Raw genomic sequence first — 15,872 nt, 5'->3', positions numbered from 1 at the left:
AGTGTGCTCCCTGAGCTAGTTTGTCAGAGACGGACTGCACAACAACATAAATAATAGAAACAATGAGAGTCCTGTTTATAAGTTTTAATACGGAATGTAATGAATGGCCAAAGATTGTCTAAGACTCGAGCTGGCGTTCTTGATCTAATCAACTCAATGTTCCCTCGCCCAAGCACTGGATCCTTTGTTCAACATATGTCAACCAACGTGAAGCGTCTTTGTTCAAGACTCTCTCTTGGCTACCTACAGCACACCGTAAGGCTCTTTGATACTAGATTTAGATCTCTCAGTTCCATTATTCGTCTAGTGTCGTTCAGTGTTCATTCATTCTTGATTGATGCACAAAGAACTTGAGAAGAATCGGGCAAAGTTCGCAGATGAGACATCCATGAGAGTAACTATAATGCCATTTCTAACCAATCGCCCTTATGCGTGAGCATCCTTTTGTCTTGACGGGTTTGCTGAGACTTGACCATTGTGATGTGCGAGTGCATCAGATGGACCCCTGGGCCGCATCTGATTCTTTGTTGACATCTCTATTCAGCGATCGAGCGGGCCAGTGCGTTTTCAATACACTCTCTTTACCATCAGGGCCAGCAAACCATTGAGACTGGCCCCCTCTTGGTCTGAGTGTGGACGCATCTCATATACTCAGAGGCTGGGGAATAGCTTCATTTCAAAAACGCCACTCTACCGAAAGAATATAATACGAAATTCTTGCTTTTATATCTACGCATACTCTTCACGCCATACCGCTGTGCTCTAGGCGACTAACCTTCCACAGGCGTACTAATTGTTAATACTTTTCGCTATGCCTTCCAAAGAGTCCGTCCCGTTTTCCCGGCAAAGGAACGCTCAATTATCCTCGATTAACCCCAGTATACATACATATCTAATGGTCTTCACTTCAGATTCCTCACGTGTCCATCTTGTCCCTCTAATACCGGCTACAAGTTGTGTCAAGAAGCAACAGAGCACCAAACCAGTCTGCCCATTTGCGCTTAACAAAGAGCCTCCACTATCTTCTTATTAAGTCCATAGCCTCGCCTAACCGGAAAACTGGAAGCGCGTGGCCTCGAGCTGGCCGAGTCCGTCGCGGGGTGCCACATTTCGTCGTCTGTAAGTATTGGTGAAATCTTGCAGAATCGCGCGCACATTGTTCATGGCGCTTGGGTCTCCCGACTCAAGCCTCTCCTTGATCTTGATCAGGAATCTGTTGGCCTCGGCAGGGGAAACAGTGCCCTCTGGTAGTAGCTGTATTGTATGCGAGACCCATTGGTGAGTCTGGAGAGGAACCAGCTCAAACGAAGCCAGCAGAACACCACTGCCATCAGCGAAACAGTCGCGGGGGAAAGTGATCATCATGCCCGCCATGACCTGCTTGACCAGATCCTCGCCAAGAGTAAGCAGCAGATTCTTGACAATGGCCTTGACCTCAGTAGCCGTTGCCTCCGGTAACCTATCGCTACTGGCAGGATTATCACCACCATATGACAAGAGATCGCGGAGGAAATGCAGCGTTGAGGACAGAGGGTCGCGCTGCTCTAGAGTTAGAGCGTAGATGGATGCCCCAAAGATAGACCTTAGAAGATGAGATGGAATGAGCCTCTGGGGGTAGTAGAGCAGGGCGTCGATCACAAGGCGGAAGAAGTCATCAATAACGTCAGGGAGTTCCTTGGGTTGTAGATCTGTCATAACTCGGAGGAAGGTGGTTGTCTGGGCTTCAAAAAATGTGTAAATGTTCTCAGTAGTGGCTTGGTCAACGTGCTCTCGTGCTTCAGAGAACTCGCGCAGAATTGCTGAACTGGCCCACAAGAAACATCCTTCCCTCGAGTTGTTGAAGCCGCCAGCAAGCTTGTTTGCCATTTCCGGGAGCAAAGGGGTCATGGCCGTGCGGTGGGCAGTGACCATATTGCGCCAGCACCTGCAGATGCGCTCACAGATGGGAGTGAAGTTCAAGAAGTTGTCCAGTACGGTGGAAAGGATGGGGAAAACCTCCTGCCAGTACTTGACAGCAGGGTTCTCTTGACCTGGGCTCACAAGGGGCAAGACGTATTGAACAAAGATGGTGATGAGCTGCAGATGATCTAAAACGGTGTTAGTCTTGCCTGTTGACATGAATTCGGGCTTGCTTACCAGCGAGCGCCAATTTGCCCTCCTCGTTCGCTGCATTATTGGCTTTGGCCATCAAACGCTGAATCAATGGGTCGCAGTATAGCTTGAGCAATCGGTAAATCTCCTCCGTGGGCTGGCAAGCCACAACGTTAGCAACGCCTTCTGTGATCTCTTCCTTACTCAAGTCTGGGACCTTATCCAGCACTTCATCATAGAAGGTCTGAAGCTGCAGCACTTGGCCACTCAGGAGGTGTTTGCAATCTGTGCAGAAGAACTTGATAGCCAAGGCAGCGGCGCGGATAATCTCCCTAGAATCCGACTGGAACGATGTGACGATGTAGTTGAATTGGGGCTCGAGATATTCCGGATGAGCAGCCGTCCATTCAGTATAGCGACCGAGTACCATGATGGTTGCGAAACGGAGCTTCTCGTGGCTCGGCATCTGTACGAGGAGAGGCATGAGCTGGCGAAGCACAATGCTCTCATCCTTGTCCACCATGCGACCGAGAGCGCGCATGGCAAATAAAGGCGCCTCCAGCTCCTGCCAGTGAGGTACTGAGTTGTCGTTCACTTGGTTGGCGTACTTTGACATCCAAAGCTGGATTGCTTGGAGAACCTTGGTGAGACAGTCCGTAACGCCCATCACCTCGCAGCAATCCTTTAGTGTGTCGCCCATCTGGTGCCGAAACTCTCTGAATTTCTCTTCTTGCTCGCGATCTCCGTCAAACAGGTCATTTTCGTTACCCGAGTCCGGCTTAGGGTATTCGAGGTGCTTCAAGAGAATGTCCACCAACTTGGAGTAGACATCAACTAGCTCAAGCCGACCTTGGATATAAATCTCCAGCACAAGATAGAGCTTGAGCTCGTACCAAAAGTGAAAGGTATGCTCAATAACATCACGCTCCTTGTCTCTCAAGGCGCATTCCAGCACAGCGTCAACCAGTGGTCGGAAGTGCGTAGGTTGGCGGGCGATTCCAACGACCCAGCTTTCCGCAGCAGTTGCAAACACCTTAGTCAAAGATTTGAGTGTCTCTGTGTCATCCTCCTCGGCTGCCTTGGCCACTTGGGGCTTCAAGGAGATGATTCGTGGAAATAGTAGCTCGATGATCTCCTGACTCTCGTCCACGTCGCTAGTCTCTCGAAGCATGGTGCAAAGACACTCGGAAGCCTCCTGGCTACAACCACCGCTGGTTGTGCCGTTGAAAACAATGTCCATGAGAGGCGACTTGACAACATTGCCTACTGGGACCTCTCGGAGCCAGGAAGTGATACACTCCATCAACTGGGGGTTCTGAGCTGCTGCGGCTGCGACAGATGTCAGTATCTTAACAGCGGTGGAAGGTCGCGCAACTTACGTGATGACTGAGAATAGTTAATAAGGAGTTGGACGACCTGGTCCGCATTATCGGCCAAGAGAGCCTGCGTTCGCATCGCAAGATCTTCTTCCTAATTCCAAACAATTAGACTTGAACTGGTGTTGAGGTCGACCGGATTTGACAATCTTGAAAGAAGCGAATTTCCGATCTATGGTTGCGCGATCCACGTACAGACAAGGTGATCTTTCGACCCTCGGTGACTTCTTCAGGGAGAACCCTCAGGAAATCCAGAATGCAGGCGTGGCTCTCGGGGCTGTCACTAAGCGACTGAACGACAGAAGGCAGAACATCGTTCCAGTCCTTCATTTGTATCGCTAGAATGGCCAGACACACACAGAGCTGGACACGGATAGGCTTGGGTCCCGGGGCGAAGTGCTTTAGAAGTAAGAGGATTTGGTTTCGAAGGGCAGGCAGTTCGCTCGCAGGAACTTGGGTAGAGAGGTCGTATGTGATCTAGAAGGGAGAAGTTAACAGTGAGGCCGAGGTGTATATCACAATATTCAAACCTTTCCGCGCAGGGTAATGGCCGCAAAGAGGGTGGCCTCTGGCTCAGCATCGGACTGCAGAATACCCATTATAGTTGCCCATGAATCCTTCTATACATATCCAACATTAGCGAACTAGCCGTATAGTAGGGAGCTTCCAGCAACGCACTGATTTCTGAAACCTCTCCAAGTACTCGTGGGCGTGCTTCTTGGCCTCTTGCTCCCCGCTCCTCATAGTCATAACAGCAGCCAGCACATCAGGCGGCGCAAAAGCCTCCTGGGCCCCGTTGGAAGCCATTTCGTCTTGAAGGGAGAGCAGAGGATATCAAAGTTGAGTATCGGGGTATATGGCTATGATGCGCACGATCGACCCTCACAAGTAGTGGCGCATGCAAAGGGGGGCAGCAGTTAGGGTCGACGAGGCTCCGATGGATCGCGAGGGAAAACTTTGGCGAGAGTATAAGTCGAGAGAACCGGTTGAGAAGGAAGGGAAGAATGGAAATATAGTACGAAGCCTAAAAGGCAAACAAGTTCGGAAATTCAAGAGAGCAGGTGATTCAATGACCTGGCTAAAGTTTGTTTAAGGTCAGGATAAGTGCCTACCAGAAGTATTTACGATTCTTAGGTTGCTCGTCATGGCCATGGCGGGGCAACCGCCCGGATATTAACCGACATCTCCAAGCTCGACTAACATGACACACCTCATGGACGGAAGATATCCACATCTCCGGTATTATCAATAACAGTTGAAAAACACGAGACTCGAACATTCGATTCGTGATACCTGATAACAAAGCTTCGTGTTTGTGCTGAGAACAGTTTGTCAACTAGGTACCTTATCTAAACAACAGCTGAACCTATTGTACGTGTACCTACGCTTGGGAATATCACGTGGCCCAAATCTTATTCCATGCCCTTCGATTCTAATGCTATAGATCTTGTCGTGGATATCGCGAAGTAGAAGATTCATGTACTCCGGCCTTGACCTCGCCGTTTCCAAGAATAAGGCCATTGAGTCTACGGTCGTGAGTGTCTGTGGGAATCTGAAGCTCCGACGTAGCAGGTACCATCTGCTCTGTCAAGGCCAAGCCATACAAATGTAGCGGGTTGTCATGCGCTATGCCCTTTGTCTCGAGTTTTGCCATGTACCTGTTGATAAAGAAGTCATAAAAGCCCTTGCCGTGACCAAGGCGTCGAATCGACCCTGACTGGTCAAAGTCGAAGGCGACTCCGGGCACAACCATGAAGTCTAGAATTGCAGGCTCGGAATTCTGAACATCTGAACCACCGAGTATACGTATTCTCGCATCGACAGTAGTTGGGTCCACGCTGGGAATCCCCCACTTATCCAACTTGAGGCTCTCATAATCATGGACGTCTTTTAGATGAACCATGTCCATTACCCGAGCTGGAGTGTCCGGTGTTTGGAAAGGCGACTTATGTAAGTAAGGAACAAAGACCTGCTTGCCAGCGGATAAGGCATGGCGCACAATAGCATCTGTCTGGACCTCAGCCGTCGGCATAGACAGATAGATGCTGACGCGCCGAGCATCCTTGTAAGGCTGAAACTCTTTCAAGGCCTCGAAAATACAGCGACCTGCACGACTGGTGTTAGGGGAAGCGTTCTACGAATAGACACACAACATGGTAATGAGTGATTGGTTGGTTGTCATACTCTGAGTTGTGATGGAGTCCTGGGTGATCCTGGACAGCTTCTGCTTCATGAGACTTCTCAGCTGCTGCTTAGCAGCAGGAAGGGATGACGCCATGGCGAGGCTGACAAGACAGATGAACCAATATAGTGGATTGGCGATTGTGCCTGTTTGTTGGTGGAAAACTGTATTTTGGATAACGTGCTGGAGAACCCACCACGGAAGGATGCTGCGCTAAGAATAAAAAGCTCCCGGTGTGACACGCTCTTGGGACCGACGGAGCGGATACGCGCCGAACCCAAATCGCTCTCTGGCGTCATCGCCATCATGTGAACGGAAGCCGACGCCGTCTAACGTGGAGACATGACAGGCGGCATCGGCGGTGAGGCCCGAGGAGATAAAATGAAAGCCTAGTTACACTTCAGTAGTCCTTGAATCTGGATTTCAGTCGACAATGGCGGATGCTGATGAAAAGACGACAAAACGAATGTTTGGAGGCTATGGATTGCTCGGCTGTTGCGGAGTCTGTACAAGGAACCTGATGGTAACCCCCACGCGAAGGCTATATGGGAATATTTGGGAGCGGCAATCATCGATCCTGGGCTTTGGGAGCGATGAAAAGACGGCTCAGTACGTAAGTACAGGTCAGCCCCTGAATATTTATTAGCGTATTACTTAGCAGGGCCCCCCTATAAGCCCCCTATAGCTAGTTATAGTTACTAACAATTACTAATCTTATATAATTAGGTAATCTTTAAAAGGCTAAACTACTTATATATTAATAAATAATTATTACTAAAATTAAAAGTAATATATTAACCTTATTTTTAAATAATTATATAGCTTTTTTAATAAAATCTATTAAAAATTTAAAAAAACTAACTTAATTTTCAGTATTATAAGGGTTAAAAATACCTATAAATTAACTCTTTTCTCTAATTTAACTTCTTAATTTAATTAAATTCCTTAATATTATAATTTTAACTTAACTAAAGTAATTTCTTTATTTAATTTACTTTATATTCTACTCTTAATCTACCCTTATAATAAAGTATATTAAGCTTTTAGCTTAAAAATTTAAGCTAATTAAAAAGCCTTAAACCCCTAACTAGCTAGTTATCTTACTTATAGAGGATTTTTTTAATACTATAGCTTTTATATCTTTACTAACTAATAACTTTAATAATAATAACTTTAATACTATAACTAATAAAAAATATAACTATAATAATAATAATTTTAATATTATTAAAAAGCCTTAATTTAAAGCTATTTAATAAAAGTATTTTTATCTATTTTACTTTTAATTTAGTTACTAATATTCTATTATAGCTAACTTTAACCTATAGATTATCTTTTAGCTATAATAAGGTCTCTTATTACTACTTAAAAGGTCTTTTAACCTTTAATTAAAAGATTATTACTTCCTTTTTTTAATATTAAGAATATAGCTATAACTAAAGAAAACTATATTACTATAAAGACCTTATATAAATATATTAACCTAACTATTAAAAAAATCGCTTTATAGCTAGGGCTTTTATAAAAATAAGTCTTTTATACTATTATAGCCTTATCTTAGCTTTATTATTATAATATAAAGTATTATTTTTCTATATTTAATTATATTATAGCCTACTTAAAGGAAATTATTATTAAAAAAATAAAATATCTTTATAATAATATATAAAGTATAGCTAATAAAGTCTTATAATAAAAATAATATAATATAATATTTATTTTTTAATATATTATATATAAGGTATTATATATAATACTAAAAAATATAATAACTTTAAAAGTAAGTCTTAAAGTTATATAATACTGCCTTTAACTTTATAATTTAACTAAATAAATAGCCTTAATTTATAAATATAAAAAGATATTTTCCTTAGCCTTAGTAAACTAAAGGCCTTTTCTATTATTACTTAATTAAAGTAATTAATATTAAGGCTTTAACCTTAAAAGCCTAATTTTAAATAAGCTAAAAACTATAAAAACTATCTAAAAATACTATATTATATAATTAGTATTAATAGCTATAACTATTTTATTATAGTAATTAATACCTATATAAATAGTAATTTAACTAATATTAATAATCTTAATATTAATAATATCTTTAATTTATATACTTTCCTTTAGTATTTAAATATTATAAGTAAAGACTTACTATATATTAATAAATTAATACTAATATAATAAGTTAATCTTATAATCTTTAATTATATTATAAAGCTTTTAAATATATAAAATATATTTATTATATTAACTATTATAAATAAATTAAAGGCCTTAAAAGACCTAACTAATTACTTAAAGTAAGATCAGGACTTATTAATAGAGTAATAGGCCTTTATTATAACTATTAGATTAGGTAGTAATAATAGCTAATACTAGGTATAGTTTATAGAATTAAAATATATAGTTAAAGTAATTAAATTAATAATATAAATATTATATTATAGGAATTAAGAGCTATTATAAGGTAAAAGAAAAGAAATAAAAAAGAAAAAAGAAATAAAAAGGTAAATTATAAAATAAAGGTTTTAGTATTAAAGGAAAAACTATAAATATTAGTAAGCTAAAGCTAGCTTAGTAGGTTAGTAATAGATTAGATTAAGTTATAAAGTAATATAAAGTAGTATAAAGAATATAAATTAAGAGTAAATATAGCTAATTAATACTTAAGAGGAAATTATTATAACCTCTTTAGGCTCTTATTATACCTTCCTTTAATTAAAGCTTAAGAAAAAGCTTCTTTAATTTAAAAGATACTTTAACTATACCCTAACCTTTATAATATTACAGGTAAAAGCCTTTTACTTTATATAGCTTATAATAAACTATTTTAGTAATTATAACTATTAGTAATGCCTTAATTTTACTTTTTATTAAAAAGACCTTCTTTTTACTAATTAAAAAAAGTAAATTTAGTTAAATAAAACCTAAGTTAATAGCCTAACTATTAATTAAAAATAGGTTATAGTTTTTAATCCCTAATTTAACTACTGTTTTATTATTAATTTTACTATATCTACAGTTTAGATATAAAGGCAGTTAGTTATATACCTAGGTATATATATTTAATTAATAAAATTGTTATTAACTTTAGGTTAATTTAACTTTTATTAACTAACTTATATAAATAGAGTTAACCTTATTTCTTTAAACCTTTAAACCCTGCTATTACCCTGCCTTTATCTAACTCTATATATAAATATACTGCCCTTTTACTATTATAATCTTAGACTATAACTAGCCTATTATTAATTTAAAAGCAGCTCCCCCTTTACTATAATAACCCTTTTAGCTATATTAAGAAGCCACTTTTTATATATATTTAAGTTTAGGCTTATAAAGGTAATAAAAAAAGTTACTTAGTTTAATTAAAAGAAATAACTTTCTTTTAAGTCTTTCTTTAAGTCTTTAAAAGCTAATAGCTTATTATTAACCTAGGTTATATTAATTAAACTAAAAAGGCCTATATAATAGATTAACTTAATTAAATTATAATTAAAAATAGCTATTTTAATAAGGTTAAATTAGTACTTTAATAAAAAGTTCTTTTTAATAGTAGCTACTATTATATATAACTTTTTATATTCTTTCCTATTAGTTACCTTTATAGTAGGCCTAATAGCTATATTAAGGTTATAGCAGGTTATATAATAGGCCTAATTATATAGCTATAGGCTATTTTATATAGGTATTATATTAGTAGCTATAATAGATATTAGTAACTATAACTAATAGTTAAGTTAGGGAATATACTTTATAATAGGTATACTAGGCCTATCTTTTAACTAGGGTAAAGGAAAAAGGTTAGTATAGCTGCTAAGGGGTAAACCTATAAGCAGTACTTATACTGCTTAGTTAAGGCAGTAATTATACTACTTAAGGTAAATAAACCTTAACTGATTTTAAGCTTTATAATTCTAACTTACTATAAGGGCCTTACTATTTAAGCTATTATATAAAAAGTTAAAAGCTTAATAGCCTTAAATAAGGCTAATAGTAATTAAAAAAAAAAATAGTTTTTAATAGTAAAGACCTTATTATATTTATAAGGCCTTATATAAAAGCTAATAAATAGTTATTTTAAAGCTATTTTATTAGTAATTATAAGGGACTTAAGCTTATATAAAATAAGTCTTAAAGTAAAATTACTAGCTTTAGCTATTATAAATATATTTTACTATTAATATAGAAATTTTAAATTTTTAACTAAAGACTTATACTTTAATAAGATAATATCCTAGCTTATAATATAAAAGTAATTAAAAACTTTATTTAAATATATTTCCTTAATACCTTTTAAGTACTTTAGCCTTTTTATAGCTTTAATCTTAACCCTATTAAGTATATATAGTAATAGATAAAGAGCTAAATTAAATATAATTACTATATTAAGCTTATAAGTAAGAAGCTTTATAAAGCTATTATAAAGGCTTAAGAAGTAGTCCTTAAAAAACTACTCTTTTAATTAATATACTTAATACCTTATAGATTAGCTATTATTATTAAAGTATAAGGCAGGTTAACTAGATACTAGGCTAGAAAATTAGTACTTAAAAACCCTTATATTTAGTTAATAATTAAAGTACCTCTCCCCTCTTATAATCTCTACTATAACCTCTTTTATTAGTTAATAATCCTTGCTAATCTACGCCTGATATTACAAGCTAATAAATAAACAGGGGGTCTACTGTAATACTTATAATAACATTCATAAAGGCGGTGTTAACCTGGGGTTTCATAACACTCATCAACTGGCAACCATGCATGACTGTCTGTAAGCACTGTATACTTAATAACGCAAGGAAGTATTATCTCTACCAGGTAGGTAGGTAAGTACTACCTAGGTAGCAAGTAATTAGGCTGCAGACCACGATTGGATGATATCAGATTGTTTGAATTGCCAGGTCTCGGATTGGCAGAAATTCTTAAATGGCACAGGTAAATTAGAGCCTGGTGCTACTCCGTACAGACCATGAAAAATCACCCGTGTCTCATGGCTCACCATGTGCCAGAAAAAGCTCATCATTTGCAATAGGCGACATTCTATTGCTCAGAAGTTGGGACGAACAACCCAATCCTCGCTAGCTAAAGCTATGTCTCAGGTATTGCTGACGAGGAACAAGTTTGAGCATGGGTGGTTAACGCGTGGGATGTCTGAAATGAGGATCCGAATTTCTTCGAGGGACTGGGGGTGTCGTAAGTGCTTTCAAGGGTCCGCTGTCTATAGAGAGGAATGGGATTCACTCACTACCAGATCGTTTCGCGACGAGACAGAAGGCTGAAGTATAATTGCTCGATTATTACGAACAAACAGCGGCAGATCTACAAGTTCAGTAACATAAGGTTCGGAGGCTGTTGAGCTAGGTATCTATCTGGATCGCCAAGGGGTCAGGGACGGTTCCTAGATGCTCTCATAGCAACAGAGACAACCAAACAGGCCTGACAGAGGACAGCCAGGGTACCATTGGAACACACAGGGATTTGGTGTGTGATTGTGATCACATCTTTCGGGTGTTATCTAATCAGATCCATCATCCATCCTCAGAAATTTGAACGTTCCCTGTAGCCTGCAGCCGAGATGGGGACGCCAGGGGTTTTGGTTCGGCCCGCTTGTTTGCTGCCGGTTGTGATGAGGTGCTTGGTGCTCAGTGCGTCTTGGAGACGGGAACAAGGGTTCATATGACTGAGAATGATGAAAGATAGAGATCAAGAGCATCTCTGTGGTTTGTGAAACACCAGTATGCTGCAGCCACTTTAAGGCTGTGAGTGATACCTCTTGTGTCTGATTTGGTATGACACCAAAATGAGCGGACTGCGGTTTGAAACTGATGAACAAATGGCCGGCAGACAACAAACAGGTGAGATGAAAGACAGCCAGCCATTTATTCATTTTGGCAAAGATATGGTTGTTCCCTTGTGGAATGGCACTTGGCTGCCCAATCATTTGTGAAATTGCAATTGGATAGTTTTCATTCCTGGCACCTTCATGAAGCGTTGTTTGTAAGTCATGCAACTATCAATAGTGCTATTCAGCATGAAATTCATCGCCCACATCAATGCTCATGTGGTCTATTCTTCTCATTCACCGCATACTCTCTGAATTGTACCAAAAGCCATTGCCCGAGCTGACTACTATACTCTTAACTCATGTCAATTGCTCAATGCACAATACCCACTCAATATTGTCCTGCCTCAGTAGGTAGACTGCCGTCATCCCGTCACCGACTCCCCTGCCTAGTCATCCGCTTCATCCTGGTCACCACCCACTCGAAACCCTTGAACTCTCCACGCGTAAAGACAAGGCAGGGCTGTCTTCTCCAAAAGCTTTTGCTTGCTTGATGGGCATTCCCGTAACGCGCCGTAGCCCTGCTTTTTTTTATGTCTTTCTACCTATCATTGCCTTTCTATATGCTTTGTTGTCATTAATGCCATCCACCTGCTGTCAATTGGATCCAATACTTTTGAGGCACTTTGCTAGCGGACGGCCCCTCTAACCACATTCTCTTATGGTATCAGGGCCCTTTTGATGCTGCTCCATACTATTACAAGGCAATGCCACACGCCAGATCGATGAGAGCTGGAGCCCGTTCGATCACGCCCCTCCAAAGCCGCTACCTGTTTCGTTCACGCTGGCTTGGCTTGTTAGTCAACGATAGTGTGGATATCATCCATATCCATAGCTAGGTAGGTAGGATAGCCAGCCAGATATTGATTGATACATCACGGTACACGCCCCCGCCATGGGTAAACACACCACCAACTCATCCTCGGCCTCCATCTCCTCCAGCAAACGAAGCCTAAGCCGCCAATCTTCAGCGTCTTCGTCCCTGGCAGAGAGGGTTGGAGACAGGGTTGCTGGTGATTCCCCTCCACTCCGCCAGGACGTCGCCCTTCAGCCCCTAACATCCACATCCACGTCCGCATCCTCATCCTCTGCCAGGTCCACCGTGACTGTCTCACCCTCACACCCAGTCCAAGCCAAGGGTCATGTCTTGCCGTATCAGGCTCCGGCCTCTCATATACCTCCTCCTTCATTAAGTACCGTTGCTACCCCAGCTGCATTTGCACTTGCATTTGCATCTACACCTGCATCTGCATCTACTTCTATTCACGCTTCGGCTCCAACCTCAGCTGCTGTTCCACCGGTTCTCGTTGGTGGTCAAGATGCGGCGCAGCCTCTTCATATCGATTCCGACGATAGTCTAGATGCCATTCCTCAACCCATAGACGACACTATAGATATGGCTTCCAAGAAGACGCCCTTCTTGCGCTCCGCCGCCGCTCGCTCCGATGCTGCTCCCTACGGTTCGGTCTCACTAACACCCAGTCGCAATAATTCACCCGCTGGTAGTGATCGCTGGGATCCCGATTCCCACCAGCTTCGTCACGTTCCGGATACAATGCGCAGCGAGACCTCGCACCGCTCCGTCCTTGGCAAGAAATCATCCTCAAGGTTATCCGAAGAGATCGATGGCGCCGTCCTAGTCTCGGGCCTCGAAGGCCGCCTGGGCATTACCGAACCTACACATACTGGTGTTCTCGAGGGTAGCATGAAGGACGACTTGTCTGAAGATGGCGCACTGCTGGATGACGCTTCTTCGGCCGCATCGGATTCTGACCATCAAGAAAACTCGCCTCACGAGGCTGTTCGTGCCTCTGTTCCGCCTACAGACAATACCACCCTCTCCATAAATACGCCACGCATGTGGTGTCTCTCTGTCATTTTCGCTATTCTAGGCTCTTCGACCAATCTGTTCTTCTCCTTAAGATACCCCAGTGTTGCCATTACTCCAGTTATTGCCTTATTGCTTGTCCATCCTCTTGGACATTTGTGGGATTTTGTGCTGAAGCGTCCTTATGACCCCGAGGAGGAGTTTATCGATGGTGTACGGACGACTTCCGTCAGTGACGATTCGCATGGGCCGCATAAGATCAAGAGACGCACGCGTTGGAGGAGATGGTTAGCGCAAGGTCGTTGGAACGAAAAGGAGCATACTTGCGTCTATGTCAGTAGCAATGTTGCATTTGGCTTCGCCTTTGCCACAGATGTCATTGTTGAGCAGACTCAGTTCTACAATCAGGAAGCTCCTATCGTGTACCAGCTTCTTCTCACCATATCCACCCAGATTCTCGGTTATGGCTTCGCAGGCATAACACGCCGCTTCCTTGTTCGACCCAGCGGAATGATCTGGCCCGGGACTCTCATGTCGGCAGCTATGTTCTCGACGCTTCACAAACAGGAGAACAAACCTGCCGGAGGCTGGACCATTAGCAGGTGGAAATTCTTCTACATCGTCTGGACCATATCCTTCCTCTTCTATTTTCTCCCAGGACTACTTATGCCGGCACTCAGCTATTTCAACGTCATTACCTGGTTTGCGCCCAAAAATGTAGTTATCGCAAACCTGTTCGGCGTCTCCTCCGGCCTTGGGCTCTTTCCCCTGACCTTTGACTGGGCGCAAGTGACCTACGTTGGCTCACCGTTACTTGTTCCGTTCTGGGCTGCTATGAATGTTATCGGGGGTTTAGCTGTGGTAATGTGGATTATCGCACCTGTTCTCTACTACACCAACGTTCTCTTCTCATCGTACATGCCGATTCTTTCGGCTGCTGTTTTCGACAACACGGGCAAGGTCTACGATGTCAGCAAGATTCTCACGCCTGATTTCCTCTTTGACCGAGAGGCCTACCAGAGCTACAGTAGAGTGTTCTTGCCAATCACATACGTGTTGAGCTATGGTGTTCAATTCGCTGGTCTGGCTGCTCTTCTGACGCATACTGCCTGTTGGCACGGTCAGGATATATGGAGGTCTTGGAAACGAGCACTTGAGGAAGCTCGCGAGGATGGGCAGCCAAAGTATGAACCGGTTGCGGATTCTCCTGGGCCTTTACCACGGCAATCGCTCGACGAGGACCATAGGCGCATGTCAACATCCACTTCTCATGTAGATGGAATTATTAGCCGCGAAGATATTCACAGCAAACTCATGAAGAGATACAAGGATGCCCCTCTGAGCTGGTATCTTATCACGTTTCTCTCCATGACTGCTATCGGCATCTTTGTTGTTGAATAGTAAGTCTCCGCCTAAGTTTATTCAATTGCCTTCCATTGCTAACTGTTCTAGCTATCCCGTCCATTTGCCCTGGTACGGCCTCCTTCTCGCGCTTGGCCTTGGAGCACTGTTTTTCATCCCCAATGGCATCATCATGGCCGTCACAAACCAACACAGCAGCATCTATCTCATCTGTCAACTCATCTGCGGTGTTGTGTTCCCAGGTCGCCCCATCGCAAACATGGTTTTCGTTACATACGGCTACATCTCATCAGCGCAAGGTATCAAATTCGCTTCCGACCTTAAACTCGGCCACTACATGAAGATTCCTCCTCGCATCCTCTTTCTTGTTCAGATCGTCGCGACACTTGTCTCGTCGCTGACTCAGATTGGTGTGCTCAACTGGATGTTCGCAAACATCAAAGGCATTTGCACTTCAGAGGCTCTCAATGGATTCACCTGCCCCATTGCAAGAGTGCACTTCAACGGCTCCATTCTGTGGGGTGTCGTTGGACCTAACGAATTCTTCGGTCCGAAGGCCATATATCGTTCCCTGGTCTGGTTCTTCCCCCTTGGCGCTCTCCTCCCCATTCCCCTGTGGCTTTACTGTCGACGTAACCGCTCCAGTATTCTCCGCAAGGTCAACCTCCCTGTTATCTTTGGCGCCATGTCCTGGATACCTCCTGCAACAGGCCTCAACTTCTCTGTCTGGGTACTCGTATGCTACGTCTTCAACTATCTTATCAAGAACCGCCACAATGCCTGGTGGAGCAAGTACACCATGACCTTGAGCGCCGCCCTCGATTCTGGGCTTGCCTTTGGTATAGTAGTTGTCTTTTTCGGCTTCATCTACCCTGGGCTTGCAAAGAACCTCAAGTGGTGGGGCACTGAAGTGTACAAGCAGGGTTGTGACTGGCAAGCATGCTCATATAATACCCTCCCAGAAGGTGAACGCTTCGGGCCCAAAACATGGTAGGAAGTCGACGACGTTGGAAAAGGGGGGTTTTTTTTTTCCCGAAAAACACTGCATATAGATTCTTATCCTCACCATGAGAGCCACAATGATAGACAGCATGGACAGATACGGTTGGCATTATTACAAAGGCATGGGTTATTTACATTGATTCAGAGGGTATCAGCTTTGACAGTATAGGCAGTTTTGGCTCAGCG

The 15,872-nt window shown here is 42.1% G+C and overlaps 3 protein-coding genes across 3 annotated transcripts; 1 reads left to right on the top strand and 2 right to left on the bottom strand.

Annotated features, from left to right (window-relative positions):
• Positions 1-1,047: 1,047 nt before the first annotated feature.
• On the bottom strand, positions 1,048-4,274 carry J7337_004396 (uncharacterized protein; the record flags this gene model as incomplete). The annotated part of the gene is made up of 6 exons (XM_044822090.1): positions 1,048-2,087; positions 2,137-3,420; positions 3,471-3,561; positions 3,663-3,944; positions 3,998-4,087; positions 4,146-4,274. 6 exons carry the CDS (start codon positions 4,272-4,274, stop codon positions 1,048-1,050), a joined length of 2,916 nt encoding a protein of 971 aa, XP_044683423.1.
• A 631-nt stretch (positions 4,275-4,905) lies between these two features.
• On the bottom strand, positions 4,906-5,745 carry J7337_004395 (uncharacterized protein; the record flags this gene model as incomplete). Its single annotated transcript, XM_044822089.1, has 2 exons — positions 4,906-5,573; positions 5,652-5,745. The coding sequence occupies 2 exons, from the start codon at positions 5,743-5,745 to the stop codon at positions 4,906-4,908; spliced, it is 762 nt and encodes a 253-aa protein (XP_044683422.1).
• Positions 5,746-12,389: 6,644 nt separating this feature from the next.
• Positions 12,390-15,678, top strand: J7337_004394 (uncharacterized protein; the record flags this gene model as incomplete). The annotated part of the gene is made up of 2 exons (XM_044822088.1): positions 12,390-14,722; positions 14,775-15,678. The coding sequence occupies 2 exons, from the start codon at positions 12,390-12,392 to the stop codon at positions 15,676-15,678; spliced, it is 3,237 nt and encodes a 1,078-aa protein (XP_044683421.1).
• Positions 15,679-15,872: the final 194 nt, after the last annotated feature.

The sequence above is a fragment of the Fusarium musae genome, chromosome 3 (assembly GCF_019915245.1).
Source record: "Fusarium musae strain F31 chromosome 3, whole genome shotgun sequence".
Lineage (NCBI taxonomy): Eukaryota > Fungi > Ascomycota > Sordariomycetes > Hypocreales > Nectriaceae > Fusarium > Fusarium musae.
Note: the sequence above shows the minus strand (reverse complement) of the source record. Positions and strands in the feature narration are given on the sequence as shown.